At 31.5% G+C, this 18,238-nt stretch overlaps 1 protein-coding gene across 1 annotated transcript in view; it reads left to right on the forward strand.

Annotated features, from left to right (window-relative positions):
• The window catches only part of LOC106469838 (ER membrane protein complex subunit 7-like), a 26,233-nt gene extending 10,007 nt beyond the window's left edge, over window positions 1-16,226 (forward strand). Inside the window, exons 2-4 of the mRNA XM_013930350.2 lie at window positions 607-865; window positions 10,604-10,684; window positions 14,051-16,226. Of these exons, the coding sequence (XP_013785804.1) occupies window positions 607-865; window positions 10,604-10,684; window positions 14,051-14,176 (466 nt within the window). The 3' untranslated portion in view covers window positions 14,177-16,226. The remainder of the gene's footprint in view (window positions 1-606; window positions 866-10,603; window positions 10,685-14,050) is intronic.
• Window positions 16,227-18,238: the final 2,012 nt, after the last annotated feature.

The following is an 18,238-nucleotide window of genomic DNA, read 5'->3' on the forward strand; positions in this document are numbered from 1 at the left end:
TGGTTATGTTTCCTAAACTATATGTCATTTATGAAAGTTCTTATGAAGTTTCAAACAGTTTTATCCACTAGTTTTATTGTTGGAATGAAATATAGCAAGACTTTCATTGGCTACTCAGAAGGATAGTAGCCGGTGGTCATCGGGTTAAACCAAATGAATTCAACCTGTGTGATTCTGTTGTAACCAGTTGAATAGTTATGTTGTACAAGTGTGAAATATTCACTTTTTAATGATTATTCTGTATGAATCTATTTTGTTTTCAACAAGTGTGTGAATGTTGATAGATTGAATTGTTTCATTCTGCTATTTTTCACATTTTGTTTTTTATTACTGAAACGATTCTAACTTTAGTTTCTGTTTCACTTGGAACCTGCTCTACAATTTTCATAACATAAACTTGTGACCTGTATGATTAAATATAGGTGTTAAAATTATATTTGAAAAGATTTTAGGAGTTCTAGGTATCAATGTGTTGGTTTGTGTATGTATGTTTAATACCTTTGAAATGGTTTAAAAGCTTTTGACATTTGTCCACAAAATTTTGTAATTACAAGAATATGGTTGTTATGTGAACAATGAGTTAATAATTTATACATATTCTTCCAGGAATGATGGTAGTTTTGTGGTTAATAACTTACTGCCAGGGTCGTATGTCGTAGAGGTGGCTAACCCAAATTACATTTACGAACCAGCTCGGGTCGATATAAATTCCAAAGGTAAATTTAGAGCCCGTAAGGTCAACTATATCCAAAGTTCTTTGGTTCATCAAATAAGTTATCCACTGAAGCTGAAGTCAAGAGGACCATTTAAATACTTCCAGGTTCGAGAAAGCTGGAGAGTAACTGATTTTCTCATGAATCCTATGGTGAGTTTTGGGGTTAGGTTTTGATGAAACTAATAATAGGCTATACTGTTAATAATTATGATGTTCATATACCTAAGGATAACAAAACCATGACTTTAACTTCCTGGACAGCCATAAAACTTTCAGTGTGAAACAGTATAATTATAGGGGGTTCTATAAATAGTCACAACAAAGTACAGTTTTTATGCAAGCAAATGCATTTATCTAAATGTTCTCATTAATGGTGCCCATATTTACTGAAAGTAGATTTTACATTTCCTTTTTGACTAAATGATACATTCTGCAATCAATGATAAATTAAAACACGTTTAAGATAAATTGTTTTATTGCCTCTTCATGTGTATATTAACTCTTATCCACACTTGGATTGGTGCATCCTGACAGTTATAGAAATAAACTTGTCATTCTACCACATACAATGGAAAAAAAAAAAAAATTCTGAGTTGAAATTTATCCAATAGAACAATTTTATTTTATATGTAGAAATATATCACAAATTTAGATTTTTCATTGATTTCAACATGCTTTAAATAAATGAAAACAGTAGTGTTTGTAAAATTCCTTATGTTTTCTGAGTATAATATGGCATGTGTAGTCCATAGGAGGAAAGTTGAAATAGTTTGAACAAAAGATTGTTAATCTGATCTTGCAACTTCAAGACAAGTATAGTTTTATCAACTTAACCAGTCATTATTTTTCAGCTTATGTTTTCATAGTGTGATATATGTAATTGCTAAGCTTTGATAGATCATAAGACCTTGTTATTTTAAATTCAAGGTTGTCAATATCTGTAATTTGAGTTCCTAATTCGTATGAAACTATAAACTTAGTATTTTGACTTCAGAAACATCTAGTTTGAACCAGTGCTGCATACTACATGACAGACAAAAAATAGATGTTTATTTTTTTTTAATATTTACTTTCAGATTAACAAATTAAGTAATGTATAGTTCTAAAATTTGAATTATAATCTACAGTTTGATACCAAACTTATTGAAATATTAAAAGGGTTATACTACTTCATTATCAATGTGTACAAATACACTTGTCATCAGAATATAGTTAATAAATTAAATTTTAATGTTATAAGTTTTAATATCTTGATTTTGAAAGGAAATATTTAAATATATCCTCAATCTCCCTTTGAATGAGAATCATGACTTTTTTTAAGTCTTGCCCATTCTGTAATTTATTTACCACATCTCTTTGAAGTATGGAGTTTAATGTAAATTACTCTGTAATATAGAAATTACTAAGGCAAATTATAATTTCTATAACTTTCAATCTTTGTTTACAGAAACATAAACTAGACCCAGTTGCTACCCATACTTGTCACATCCTCTCTTTCACAAATTGCCAATAATTCTAGCTGATGTTTTCTATTATATCATTTATAACCAATAGAAAGGTAAAGAATTAATCTATCGAATGACATATAATGCTACATTATTCTCAGTACAGTGTTTTATCCAATTTGTCTTCAGTTTGAATGCTTCTCTTGTAGTGTTCAGATCAAGTAGCTAAGGGAATTATTTTAACATTTATGTCTTAGTTAGAAAGCCAGTTAAATAATATTATCGTCGTTGGACATTTTTTGGCTGTGTGTGTGTGTTATAATTCTTTGTTATTAGATGCATTCTTTAAATAGATAAATTTCTCTAATGTACAAATACCGTCATTAAAACAGAAATAGGCTTAAATTTCATCAGCAACCAATAGCAAAAATAAGGACATTGGGCAAATGTTTTGTAAAAATACTTAAATAATTTGAATTTTTCTGTACAAATGGCTTCTAATGTTTACTGAAAGCTTCCCAAATTTCATGAAGGTGTACATACCATATTGGAAGCTATAATATAGGTACTCCTATGATTAATTGGTGGCTACAAGGTCAGTGTAATCCACCAACTGCATATGAAAAAAGCTAACTCTTTGACTATGGGAATCCACCCAGCTCATAACCATCAAATTATCCCAAGAGTAGCAATACTATAATTTTTGATAATGTATGCATATCTTCATGAAGTTTTGCAGATTAGCAGTAAACAGTACAAGGCTTTTGTACACAAAATATCAGGTTCTTTATTAAGTAATTAAGATTTTGTAATTAAAGATTTGCTCGTGACCTTTTTTATTATTTGGAATGTTGACTATTCAACATGCAAAGTAGTGTTGATTTTAAAATTAAAATTACTTTTATTTATCTGAAAATTGTAAAGTTTCATTTGCATAACTTCTATAACCTCCTAGATAACCATCAAATGTGTTTTTGAGAAAACTTTATATTTTATCTGTTATTTTATCAATCTTAACTCTATACAGTTTTGGTCAACTTGACTGACTTTGTAAACCACCATAAAAATTAGGAAATAAATCTAAATTACAATTTTTTGTTCTAGATTGACAACATGCTGTAACAGGAAACCACAAGGGTTTATTTAAATAGCTCAAACCTCGTAACAGTATACATCTATTTATATTTATTAATTTTTTATGGATTTTCTTCTAAATGTTTCACTTTTTCCTGATGGAAGCCTATCAGAGGAATTGGAGGTTGAGGAAGTAGATTATTCTCTTGCAATGTTTCTGACAGTAGTTTTTCATAAAAATCAATGGCTCTTCTTGATTCTGTCCTGTGGACAGGTCAGGGTGTAGCTGGTGAAAGAGCACTAAGTGAAGATGGTCCTGAATCAAGGCCAAGTATTTCACATGAAGAATCACAACCATCAAAGAGAGTCAGGAGAGGAAGAAGAGGAAGGAGCAGAGCTAGAGCCTCTGCTGGAGCTGTTCCTTCCCAGCAGGAGAAGCTTGTCTCCTGTAATGATAGATGGAGATGGATTGAAATATGTGAAGAAGAACAAAACAGGCAATCAACATTACATGTTTTTTTAAGTGTGGAACTTTGACAGCTGTAAAATGGACTGACAAACGAGACATTTATGCACTTTCCACTCTTAATACTATGACAACTGTGACAAGAAGAGGGAGGAACACTGAGGTTACAAAACCTCAGTTAGTTGTGGACTACAACTAGTTTATGGGTGTGGTGAACCTGAATGGTGAACACATAAATTACTATTCTGTTGGATGAAACATGATAAAGTGGTATAAGAAACTGTTTTTTTGACATTTGGACTTGACAATTGTAAATGCTTACATAGTGTACAAAATTTAGACTAACCATCCAACACTGTCCCAGAAGACCTTTAGAATGGACTTGGTCACTTAGTTTGTTCATTCTTTACTTGAAAGCAGATCAGGTTTTTTTGGTATACCACTATCAAGAACTGTTCAGGACTCTTCAACTCTGAGACTAACTCTTGGAAGGCATTACCCAACACTTGTTGAAAAAAAGGTGATAGGAAATGATGCAGATTCTGCCTTACAAACAACAAGATACAGATGAAATGTAAACTCTGTAATGAGTTTCTTTGCATCAAACACTTTGAAGAATATTATACTAGTGCTGTTCTTCAAAGAAGTTAAAAGTTTCTGGTATTTTCTGTTCATAGTTTCTGTGTTTCCAATTTTATTATTGGTGTTTTAATGAAATATTTTTGAACAAGTGTTCCTTAATCTTGTATGTACAAGTAAAGAAACAAACTTTTCAAAAAAGGAAGTAAATGTAGAGATGGCTAATATCAATTCTTCAAAAAAAAAATGCAAACAAGATTCATGTTGGCCATCCCTACATTTTCTTCCTTTTTTTGAGAAGTTTTTTCTTTATTTGTTTGCTTGTTTTTTTAATGTAGTGTTTCAATAGATATAGGAAGGTTGTGTTTATAACCAAGTTATAAATACAGTGAGCATCCAACTGTAATATTTATCTTTTATGTATTGTTGGCTAGTAATTCCTGTTTCCCTCTGCACTTAAGCTTTTTAAAGGAACACTAAATTTCTTTAAGAAAGCTTACTTCAAGGGTAATGAATTATGATATTTTTTTCTCTTTACTACTAGTTATTAATAATACTTATAAAAGCAGATACTCTATTTGAAACTGTCACTTCAGGAACATTGTTTTGGTTTTTGAGTTATGTAATAAGAAAGAAGCAGAAGAAAGAAAAAGAGATTCAGACTTTTTGCTATGATATTTACAAACATTCCCAGAACTTGTGACTCAGTCATTACATATATATTGTTATAAAAGGAGACACTATATATTATTGTAAAGTTCTGATGACCTATTTAGTAGATATTTAAAATACCATTTGTATGAACAATCTGAGCCATCCCTACATAGGCAGTGCTACTGCCTATGTGATAGTAATTATGTTCCTTTTCATGTGTTGAGTTTGTACAACTTTTTGTGACTTTATACAGTTTTATGTACATTGTTCTCTACATAAGTGATTACTTTTTGCTTGAATGTACAATAAAAGTTCCTAAAATTTCTCTATTTTTTAATAGTGGCATTTTACTGAAATATTTTTGTACAAATTTTCCTTGAAGTATACACTTTTGTATATATAGTAATGATGCTCTTTTCATGTGTTCTTTGAGTTTGTATAACTTTTCTTTATTTGTATGTACATTGTTCTCCATATATGCAATTACTTTTTATCTGAATATAAACTAATATGTTCTGAAACATCTCCATTTTTTCTTATTTTTCAATATTGATTTTTTACTGAAATATTTTTGAATAAGTGTTTCTTGTATGTAGGGTAATGATGCTCCTTTCCATATGTTAAGATCAGTTTATCAGTGATAAATTTATTTCATTGACTTATAAGCCATTCTGTCTTTCTTAAATTACATAAATACACCTTTCCTCAATTGTCAACTCTCTAGTTTTGTATATTTGTTTTATTCTACTTCAATATAAATAAGTAGGAAAATAATACAAGTTCAACAAACAAATATGCTCATCTATAATAAAACTGGCCTAGAAAGTAAAAATCTCTTATTCTACTTAGTCTTAATCTTAGCACTAGCGTATCAGTATTTTGTAAAATACAGACATATGTATATATATATATTATTATTATTACTATTAATACTATTTACAAATAAATACTCAAATTTCAGTTATTTTTCTTAAAACATAGAACAGTAAATAAAAACTATTTGGAAACAATGATCTACATTATTTACAATGTTACAGAGTTGTTTTTTGCATTTATGAGTCATACTTGCTAACCCTTGTTGTAAGCCTCATTCAAATTCACGTGTGGAAGTGGAAAAAAATTCATTTTTGTAGACCTTATATATGCGTTTTGGAATCTCCAAAAATTATAAATTACTATACTAATTCCACCAAAATTTACTGTCATTTACCAGGTTTCCTAATTCAGCTGTATTTGGGTCTAAAATATTCTCATTTCTGTTCAGAAAATAGTCTTAATCACAATACTTCAAACACTCCAATGATATAAGAGTTTCCTCTCATAAATTATTTAGGAAGATTGACAGAATTATGTAGATGAAATTTAGAGCTTTTGATTGGTTATAAACTTGTAGGCATAGATGAACAAGTCTTCTCAAATGATCAAGGGGTGGACAGAGCCAATATGGTGGGTTCACTAAATATCATATTAGCAAATAGAAAATTTAGGTGGTTCTTATTTTATATTCTAGCTTGTCAGTATTGAAAATTTGAGTTTCTAATTCATAAGAAACTATAGATGGTGTATTGTGGGCATCATAAAGTGTAATCTGACCAAACCCAGAAGATGACATACTGCGTGATGCACAAAAATCAATATTTAGCCTTTTTATATATATTTACTTCCAAATTAAGAAATTAACTGATGTATAATACTAAAACTTGAATTATAATCTACAATTTGATGCCCAACTTATTAACATGCATTCATAAAATAGTAGTTCAATATAATTTGAATATAAGTATACAAAAGTAATGACATGCCCTTTGATTGTTACTCAGAGTGCTAGAGTTAATGCTTCACATAATTTATTTTCTTGGAAGACATACTACATGAAGCCATGATACATAACATGTGGGCTACTATAGAGGTACACATTATTTTTCACCTTTTGTGTTACCTGTTCTGTCTGATCCTGATTCTTGTTCAGGGCATTGTTTTTTTTTATTTTCAGTCAGGGTTATCTGTGCGTACCTTGTTCCCATTGAATCTTTCAGGAGGGTTTTGAAAAGGTTGTTAATACCTTACAACAAATTAGACTCTGTAGATCTTGCTCAAGCTACTTTAACAGATAGGATTGTATAATGGATCCATTTTATTTACTGTGATGTTCCGAAATGCCTCAAAGGTGAATTTTGGATTGCATCTCACCAGATTTGCCATTTGGAAATGTCTGACATCCTAGTCAAAGTTCCATACAGAGGATATCTCTCAGACTGGCAGGTGTACAAATCTGTTTGTCATTAAAATTTTATTTACATTTCATTACTCTTTCTTCACCTTAGGAATACTGTTTGCTTTCAGTTGTGTTTCTTCAAGCTAGAAGGGATTCATAGCAGGTGAGCTCTTCTCTGTTGTCTGCTTAATTTCCACTTGGGTTTACACCTTTAATTATGTATGGTAATTCAGTTATAACTATGCTACCCAACACCTCTTTTTATAATTTCTTGGATGAGGTATTACTAAAAATACATATATATCCCATTCTCTCTTTTATCAGACTCCATGTTGGAATGGACTTGTCAGCATTTTTTGATTGTTCTAGATAAATTTTACTCTCTACTCTGGTACTCCATGAGACTATGATGTCTTCTCCTCTGGAAGTAGACAGAAGATGCCATCAGAGATGAAATGTCTGTTCTCCATATGAGTCTTATAGCTCCAACCAGGATGGGGAAATCATTACTTGTTTTTTACATTTGTATTTTCTAACCTTATTTGTTGTTCATGTTTCACTGTCTGTGAATTGTCAAGCCTATCCAGATCTGCCTGGGTATTTTGGTTCACCCTGGATGCCCTGTGATAAGGTAAGTTTCATGACTTGGCCAGCCTTTTCAGGTGGGGATCTAGCCTCAGCAGCATCTCCAGTAATTAGTTATTACCGATCTTTCCCTCTTAGAATCTTCCATCACATGTACAGAACAGTGCACTGCATTCTGACACTATGTTCCTGTTACCACCACTACTTGTGTGTACACCTGAGAATGTGCATGGTTTTACATTTGCTTACAGTAACATTTAATATCATTTCAAAAAGTGTCTAGGGTGTTGAGGTATCCTGTTTTGAATAATGCCTTCTTTGTAAGTGTCATTTAATTCTCTCTCTTATGAGATTGGTCTGCTTCAGTTATTTTGCTCACGAATCCAATCCATTATCTTTTATTCTGTTCTGGATTCTTCTCAACCTTTGCTTGATAAATTGTTTGGATGACCTGGTTGTTGGAATGCTTGACTTGTAATCTGTGGGTTGTGGGATAGCAATCAGTTGGCAGACATGCTTACCATTTCATGTGCAGGGGCATTATAATGTGATGGTTTGTCCAATGTTTTGTTGTTAAAAAGTAGTCCAAAAGTTGGCAGTGGGTGTTGATGACAATCTGCCTGCCTTCTAGTCTATCACTTCAAAATTAAGGACAGCTAGTGCACTAAGCACTCGAGTAGATTTCCACAAAATTCATCAAAGAAATAAGATTTTTTTGGTTGTCATGATCTAGGTTTTTACTTTCCTGCCTCTGAACCCATTTTTTCATAAAACAGTGTTCCATATGACACTTTGGTTCCCTTTTCCATCTCATTGTCAGTATTCTGGCTTCTTGTGTTTAAGAAGTAAGTCTACCTGACTGAATTTTATAATTTAACTAAATTTCAAACTGACACTTGTTTCTAAAATACATAACCGCTAACCTCTGCACAACTGGATGGTATATATTGTGTCATCATGACTGCAAACAAAGAAATTAGTTTATCGTGTGAAAGCAGATCTTATGTACTTTCTCCTGACACACACAATAAGTCACATGGAAGTTGGGAGAGTGGAGAACCTGGGGTAATTTGATACATATTCTGTATTCCATCATGGATGATGAGAACTTAAACTTGTATGATTCTTTACAACATTAAAGCAAGCCCAATGTGTACACTTGTAATTTTCATTATCTTTTATTAATCAATATTAATTTACGTATCATTGACTTCATGTTTTACTTCCTAATTCAAGTCATATCTTTATGAGAAAAATCAAAATTCAGAAATGTTACTTACCTCTCTGCACCACTAAGAGCTATTACCTTGCTTGCAACAGGTGTAGAATTTCCTTCACATGTTGCACGCCTTGAATAAACTCCCACCTCTCCATGTGCTGTGTATTGCACCGGTCTAAGATGTAATAGTCAGAATTCTGTAGCCCTCCACCAGTACGAGGGTGACACAGCCTCCATATGTGATAGTCACTGTGATCAGGCTTTTCATGGCACTGCTTGTGCTCAAACATGTTAAGTTTGTAATCAATTGCCTTTGTTTCTTTAGCACTACATTGCTTTCATCCTTGTTACAGTTTTGTTCCATTACCTGCTGGCAAGTTTGATTTCTCTAGCCATCACATTTCTTCTTTTGGCTTCTTTCAACAACATCAGTTAAGTAAAATATTATATAAAGTCCTAAGACCCAAACATTATTTTTCAGGCCTTTTTTTTCCAACTGAGTCAATGGTGACTAGAGACACTTTGTGTTCTTGGACCTGACATTCTGTTGGTATCCAAAGCACTTAGTAAAGTGACAGATCTCAGGTTTCACTTTGTGGCAAGGTACTTTTGATTTCCACCAGCTTTATTGAGCTATGATGAACTATGGTGTACCAACAAGTTAATTGATGATTTTCTCACTTTCATGCATCAGGTTGTTGTTTCCCCTTCTACATAATCTTCTGCAGTTCATGTCCTGAGTCATTTTGCTTCTTTGCCTTCTGTAGAGCCTGTGGACAGTTTCAGCTGGTTCTTTTACAATTGTAAACCTCTTATTGGTGTACGGAATGTCCCACATCTAAAGCTACCATTCATTATTTTCGGCCAGTTGTGGGAAAGTAGTTGATTCTAATTTTTACAATTATTAAATTAAAGTTAAATAAATTACTACAACCAGATCATTGGAAGTGATAAGTAAAATATATTTCCTGAATCTGGCAATCCAGCTATCAGAATAATGAACACGTACATGTATTGACATTATAATAAAACCTATAATATAACCTATGTCAGATTTAACTCCCCCCCCCCCTCCAACCTTGGGCCAAATGTTTGTTACCTGTTTTGGCTTGCATGCTGGACTACTTTGCAACCAAGGTTTCATGGTTTGCATCCTATTACTGCCAACAAATAAAATTGATTTTTTTTATACTTTAGGGCCATGGGTGCATTATTAAACTAATGGTCAAATTCCACTATTTGGTCTGACTAGACTTGTCAGTGGGTAGTATCAACTAGCCTGTCTGTCACTTCAAAATTAGGGATGGCTAGTGCAGGTAGTTTTGTGTAAAATCCAACAGACATTCCACTCCTTCCCTCTCTATATAAAACCATTATATTTCAAGGAAAACAAACAAATGATGGGCAGAAACCATTTACGCACAGTGTCTAGAGTACTAGTTTATGTACAAAAAAAGGAAATGAGGAATTCAGTATGACCAAAAGCTTTCAAGTTTAGGTGTGTGTGGTTATTACTGTTGTTTTGTATATTGGCTAATGCACAGAACATTAATAACTTTGTCATTTCAAGATTTCACAGTTTTAATGCATAATGATGCCTACATTTGTGTGAACAGTAAGTTTTTGATTATGTTTATTTTGCCTTTTGTAGGTATTGATGATGGTGTTACCACTGTTGTTGGTGATGGTCCTTCCGAAAATGATGAATGCGGCTGACCCAGAAACACAAAGGGTGATTTTTGCATTTCTTTGATACTACTCTTTAATGACTTGAGTTTTGATATTTTGATGTGTTATAGATTATTTTTGGTTACGTTCTTTTTCTGTCATATTTTTGGTTTAGAATTACTTCACACATGGCTGTTAATGTGTAGATTTTATTTCAAGAAAAATCACATTAAACCTGTTAATAATAGTAAGTAAATGCACAATGATGCTTTGTGCTTTCTAAGATTTTCTGGAGGACTTGTATTCCTTTACCTAACAAATATGAGCAAAAAATGTTCATCCATTAGAGTTTATTCACTAATGAGAGAGAGAGAGAACTTAAAACTTTCTGTGGTGAATCTATCCAGGAAGGTTATATTTTTTATCAGCAGTTGATGTTTCACAAGAACAAATTGATGCAGTTAATTAGAAAAAAACATATCAGTATAATGATATATACAATAAGCATGTCTTTAGATTACCATCAGTACATGCCAAAATTAATTTTCATATACCAAGATTATAAATCATTGTAACAAGTTCTGTGCAATTTAAGTAATCAACTGATGCAGTACTTCCCTTTGTTAGGTAGTAATTTTTTTTTCCTTATTGTAATGTAGCTTTCCACATAACATACTTTAACAAATATAATTTGTGGAAAAAAGAAAACTTTTAGAAATACAAGAAAAAACTGATGTAATAAGCATGTAAATTATCTGCTATAATTTTTATTTATTTTGTAAGTTCTTTATAGGGAACAAATAGATGATAGTATTGTGGTTAAAGAATGCTATTACAAGTAAAAGATTACAACTTGAGAAGTTGAAAACCCAAATACTTTTGATTCAATTCTGATTACAAATTTCATTTGGAAGCAAAAGGTTTTAGCTTTCACTCATAATTACCTTATTCCTTTGCTTTCTTTTTCATCCTATTTCTTTTCTCATTATACCATAAATCTTTACATATGCATTAATACTTTTCCAAACCAATATCTATATATATATATATAAATTAAGTTGAACTATTGTAGAGAATCATTACATAGTTGAAAGTTATTTAACTGACTTTGGAAGTATTGCTTACTTCTATCTTAAACCTGAAAGTGAGAGAGAGACGTATATATATAATCTTTTGAATGAGCTCTTAGTTTCTTTAATTGTGGCTCATCCACCTTTTAATATTACATGTTTTTCCCAACACAACAAACACTAGCATTAAACTTTTATAGTCAAATTCTGTAATAGTAATTAATGACCAACATTTTTCTTCTTTACTTAACCCTTTCAGCATAGGCTTGGACCCTTGGACCCTCCTCGTAACATTTTTTGCTTGTTATAGTTTTCATGCTATAATTTTGCAATTAGTAAGCGTCGGTAAACATTACAATGCTTTCATACGCAAAATATCAAGTTTTTTTTATTAAGTTTTAAAGTTTGTAAAGCAATGTTTTTCTCATGCCTTTTTGTTCTTTTTGCATGTTGGATAGGCAACATGCAAAGTAATATTCATTTTAAGATTAAAAATATTTTTAGGCATCAGAAAATTTTCAAATTACACACGCAAAATCTTTATGATGTACAGATAGTTAATAACCTGATGATGACAAAACCTAGTCGAAACGTTGTTCATTTGCTGTTTTGTTAAACTTATATTAAAGTTTTTCTTCATTACCCATTCAAGCCGTCTCCAAGCATTATTAGTCTCAAAGTGGGTTCCTCATCATTGAAAATAGTTTGTAAATGTTTCTTAAGAAAAAACTATATTTTATCTGTTATGTTCGGTAATGAATCTCTGTATGGGTTTGGCAGATTGGATTGATCTCATAACCACCATAAATAAATAGGAAATAAATATGAATTATGTCTCTCTCATTCTATAATGGCAACAAATTATAACACAAAAACATACATGATACCCGAAAGCGCTCGGGTTATAGGTTTTTTTATTCATTTCTAACACGAAAACATAAATGTTTAGACTAAATAGCTTAAATCTCATTACATTATACATTTATATATATATTTCTTATTTTTATCGTATCGACATTTCAGCCATGCATGGCTAACAATAAAGAAGTTACAATGACGCGGCACACATGCACATGTTACTGTATCCAATAATATAAAACTGACCTTTAGCCTTTACAAAGTGACCTGTCTTGGCTGTGTTTTAGTAGACTAGTATTTTGCAAAATACACTCACATTTCAATTATTATACATTATATATGTATATAGACTATTGCTGTTTTGAAATAAGTTCTTAAAGTTATGTTTCCTAAACATGGAACAGTAAATAAAGAAATAATGCAAATGCTCTTCTAGTTATGACCTTTGTACTCAGTTGCTGCTTGATGTAGGTTGCTAAGCCTTTTAAAATTTTGCACGTGGAGGATATGAAAGAAAATAATTTTTTTTAGGTCTTGTATATATATACATTTGAATAATCAAAAAAATCATAAATTACTGTATTGATACCATAAAATTCCTCTTTAATTTATCAAGCTTAGTAACTAAGCTGTATTTTGGTAAAAAAAATAAGAAATTTTGAGCAGATTTGAGACACAACCTACCTCCTTGAAATCTTAGTTCGAAAGAATGAGATGGAATCCTAACAATTTAAGATAGCTGAGAAAGTCACTAGAGGATATTCTGAGCTTTTGATTGGTTATTCATATCATATATAGAAGTAAGTGTATATAGAATGAGTATTCTGACATTACAAACATCTAATTTGAACCAGTGCTGCATTCAACATACCACATGACACACAAAAATTGATGTTTAACTGTGTTTTTTTAATATCTACCTTTAAATTATGAAATTGATTAATATATAATACTAAACTTTGAATTATAATCTACAGTTTGATATACCAAACTTATTGACATTAATTTAGTTCAATAAAATTTTGAATGCTACTCAACAAATGTGATGACATGGCCTTTGACTCCTGACCTGTCTGGAAAGGGTTAAGTAACTTGTAGAAGATAAATTTTGATGTGCATGATTGTATTATACAACTTATAAACAAAGCCATAGGAAGTGATAAGGCCAGTCAGGGGATGGTCTGACCACTTTTTCATGGCTGTATAGGCTACAGCTTATGTATTAAATCTTGATTCTTTTAATTCAACACATTACATTGTGTGTATACAGTATTTGTAGTTAAAATTGTTCAAGATTCAATCTCACAGCATTAAATTTTAAAAAATGATCGTGCGGTCATGCCCACAGCCTCCCCACACACACACACACACACACACACACACATAGAAATGACAATGTCACAATGGCCTGACTACTCCAAAATTGGTTCCTACAGCAATGATAAATCAGTTAGATTCATGACAATCAAAAAATGTCTGATTTGGATTGTTTCTTTATACAGGAAATGCAACAGCTGCAGATGCCCAAGTATGATATGCCAGAACTTTCTGAAATGATGACATCATTGTTTACTGGAGGAAAGAAGCCCCAGCCAAAAAGTTCCAAAGTATCCAAGAAAAGACAGTAAATTATAAGCATACTGTTAATATTACATTAAAATGTGTCAGCCTTTACTGTTAATATAAACACAACCTGAAAATGATTTATGTATTGAATTCTTCTGATATATTTATTATAGTATTCCTATTGATAAATTATTTGTAAGTATAAGCAGAACCCAATATTTTTTGATGATATAATGAAAACCAGGGAAATGTTTTATCATATTTCTAAGTGAATATACATTAATATGTATGATATCCCAGTTCTTTAATATTCATCTAACTTTGAATTATAAACAATATTATACAAAATTTAAGTTTTGGTGAAAATTGAAATGTATAATCTCATGTTAACAATGTAAAAATATTTTTTCTTGAATTCAGCCAGTCAGCATTGATAAACACTTTGAAAGAGATAGCAATAGACCTGTTTTTGTTGATTCTAGGACTATTTGTGTTGTTACTTAACAGCAAAACATACCATTCAATTTGCTAAGTAATAGCATGGTACACAGAATGATATGAGACTAGATAAGTTGAAGTAGCACTAGTTTCTTTTAAACTATAATTAAATTCATTTATTAAAGGGATTTTGTAGTGACAGGTTTTTATTTTATTAATTACATGAATAGCAACAGGTTTTTTTATTTTTTTGATTAGGTGAACACTAAATTATATTCCAAAGTTTTTGCTTATTTTGATTTCCGTATGGAATTTTACAATACAAATTTAAGCTAAGATCTTTCATTTACCTGCCCACAGCAACATTCATGACAAAAATAATTATATATCACTTTCTGAAACCAAAACAATAGAAATTTTATTGAATTATTCATCTGTTCAGTTAAATTTACTTTAAATGATATTGTTTGGTTGGTGATAAGATAAGGGCAGTTAAGCATGCCAAAATTCTTACGTATGTGTACGAGTAACATCAACATACACAGCCTCTTTCAAATGCCATTATTTTTCACATCTAAAAGTATGCCCACAGTGAATTTAATGACTTTTAATATAGCATTGAATCAGCATATCAAATATAGTGTTGAACATAGAAATATAAATCATAAATATTTTCCACCAACAGCTTATGCTCAATAACAGGAATCTTGAGAGTATATTAAATGTTTTGTTCTTTAGGCTATTATATTTATATTACTTTTCTGTGCTCATGTTTTTTTGGGTTTTTTATCACATTTTTCTTAATTTGCCAATTATGAATTTGAATCTAGAAGCATAACATATTATCTAGATTGTCCTGACAGGAAAGACAGAAACCTTCACTAGTTGATTTATTATTTATTTTTGTAATCCTCATGTCACTGCTGGGAAAGCATTTTATTCAACACTAAAACTCAGCTAAGATGAAAGGACCTTTTGCAGATAAACGTCATACCTGAAATGTTGTATGTTAAAGTATTTACAATTTTGTCTCAAGATGTATAATATGTAAGCTAAAAATCAAAATTATTTTTCAGTTTATTGTATGTGATAAAACATATTTGATTGTAGATTAGTCTGTTTGAGTCATAATGTTCCATCCTTTAGGGATTACAAAGTAAAGGCTTTTAAAAATACCATTTCAGGTCTTGTTTTTCTGCATCTCCATAGATTTTAACACTTTAATAAACTTATAATCTTAAATATTAATGATAAGTTTCTCTAAAAGTTCACTTCTTGTGAAAAAGAGCTTTTTCTTATGGCTTTGTAGTGTCTAGTTTTTTTTTACTCGCATTAATCTCTTAATTTCAGTTTCTGACTTTAATAATCAGATTTTTTTAAACATGCTGTTTTGTTCTGATAAACATTTTAAAGCTTTTTTATATATACAGTAGCTGTTATAGAACTCTTTTTTTTTTTGGTTTGTTAATATACTTATCACTCCAAAATTGAGTAGCTTTGAAAGCCTGAGTTTGTATGTTTTATTTGAGCTTAAAAATTATTCCTAGATATGTATAACTCTAAATGGTTATATAGAAGTAAATTTCCTCAGATACGTTGAAAATGTATAACTGTTTTTTAAATAAATTGTGGGAATAAGCTTATCTTATAAACTAGGACATACTAAAATCCATATCTACACATGTATGAATAAAGATTAAGTATTTATAATTGCAAAAACATTTTTGCAGGCATCTTGTCACTAGACAATTCCAAGACAGTACACACCTCTTCACATAGAAAGCTATCTTCAGTGTGCATCTATATTAGAGACTTGCATTTCACTAGCCTTTAGGTAACTCCCACCTAATTTGACAAATTTTATTGGGAATTGTGCTATGAATAATAACTTTTTTATAGAGTAAAAGCCCTCCACCAATAGGAGGGTGACACAGCTTCTCTGCATATCAATTCTCTATGCTTTTGCATTTATGATTTTCATTCTTTTCCTTGACATTGAACGTGTAGGATGTGTTTTGCTATAGATTAAGGAAATTTCTTTACTTTCTTCAAATAAGGAATATCAAGTTTATGCAACTTCTTCAGCTACCTGTGTGAGTGAGGAATTTCCTCACACTAGTCAAGTTTCAAACATAGCTTCTGGAAGCATGTTAAATGTGAATGACATGATGGCCATAGTGCATAGGGTTCCATTCTGCAGCCTGGGGTTTCTATCTGAAGAGGAGAATGAAGAAGGTGAGATTGACTGGTTATGCCTTAGGAACCTGTTGAGGAGATTAATTGAACTTCTTCACTTTATCAGGACCTTGTATAACTCAGGTTTGTTCTGTTCTATCTCTTGTTCCTGTATCATATGACTTTCCCAGTTCCCCCTTTCACCGGATATTGGTGTTCATACTACTTCCTTCTTAGACCAACTATGCTCCCTCTATCATACACTTCATCTTCCTCATCCTTCTGATTCTTTTTTCATATCCTACAGTCATTCAAATTTCCTCTTTCTTGAGTCACAGACCTTAGAATTTCCCTTGCCTGTTTGGGGAGCTGACCCTTTTGGATTTCTTTTGCTCTCCAGTGCCCAGTTCTCTCATCTTTGCCTGATCCTCCTTTCAGTGCTTTATTACCTTACCTCTCTATACCTCATGTAAGAGGCACTTAGTGAGCCCCAGATGACTTTGCTAGCGATTCATGTTCCCTTTGTTTTTTCTACCAGAGCCCATACTACTACTTTTGCTATTTCCCTGCTCATTTATATCATCTGTTGTTGGGACTTGCTGGGTAGAGGTATCCTCCTTTCCCATTTTTAACTTCCTTCCTCCTTTTCATGAGACCTCTGCCTTGCCCCATTTCTTCACCCTTACATTTGTTTTGGAAGTATTCCTGATTCAATTAAAACAGGTGGATGCTGCCTGTACCTGAAGAAGACAGACCAATGCTCTGTCGAAACATGTAGTATGTATTGAAATATTTTATTATGCTCACAAATTGTTGTGTCTTATATACACAAGATTCCTTGCTATTGTTCAAAGGTTTATTTAGGTCGCACTGAGTATTAACTGTCATCATATTGTTTTTTTCTTTACTATTTGAACACACTTGGTAAGCAAACATTTTTTATGCAAATTTTTTAGCAGTGGTACATTAGAAGCCCACAAAGGATGTTTTTGAATGTGTAGAAGTCGCTGTAGTTTCTAGTAACTTGACCATCTAATGAGGCACCCAACTGTACACTTTTTACAATTAATATACCAGAGGGCCTCACTGCATTACCAATATATTTTGTGTAGGCTGTCAGTGCTGTTTCTCCTTTAGGATAGTCTAGTTTAAAAATATAATTGCAATTTATTAGAAGTTATCAGTGACCTGATCATTCAGTCACTGTGAGATAAGTTTTATAGCAATACAATAAATATTCTATTGGACTGCATATTAACTCTTTCAGCACAGGCTCGGTCCCTAGGACTGACCTCATAACCATTTTATACTTGTTATAGTTTTCATGCTATAACTTTTAAATTAGCAAGCGTATGTTAATGAAATTTGGCAGGTTATCAGTAAACATTACAATGCTTTCATATGCAAAGTATCAAATTTTTATTATGTTTTTCTCATGCTTTTTTTTTTTTTACATTTTACCTGTCCAACCTGCAAAGCAATTTTCATTTTAAGATTAAAAATACTTTTAT

Source organism: Limulus polyphemus, unplaced genomic scaffold, assembly GCF_000517525.1.
Source record: "Limulus polyphemus unplaced genomic scaffold, Limulus_polyphemus-2.1.2 Scaffold3677, whole genome shotgun sequence".
NCBI lineage: Eukaryota > Metazoa > Arthropoda > Merostomata > Xiphosura > Limulidae > Limulus > Limulus polyphemus.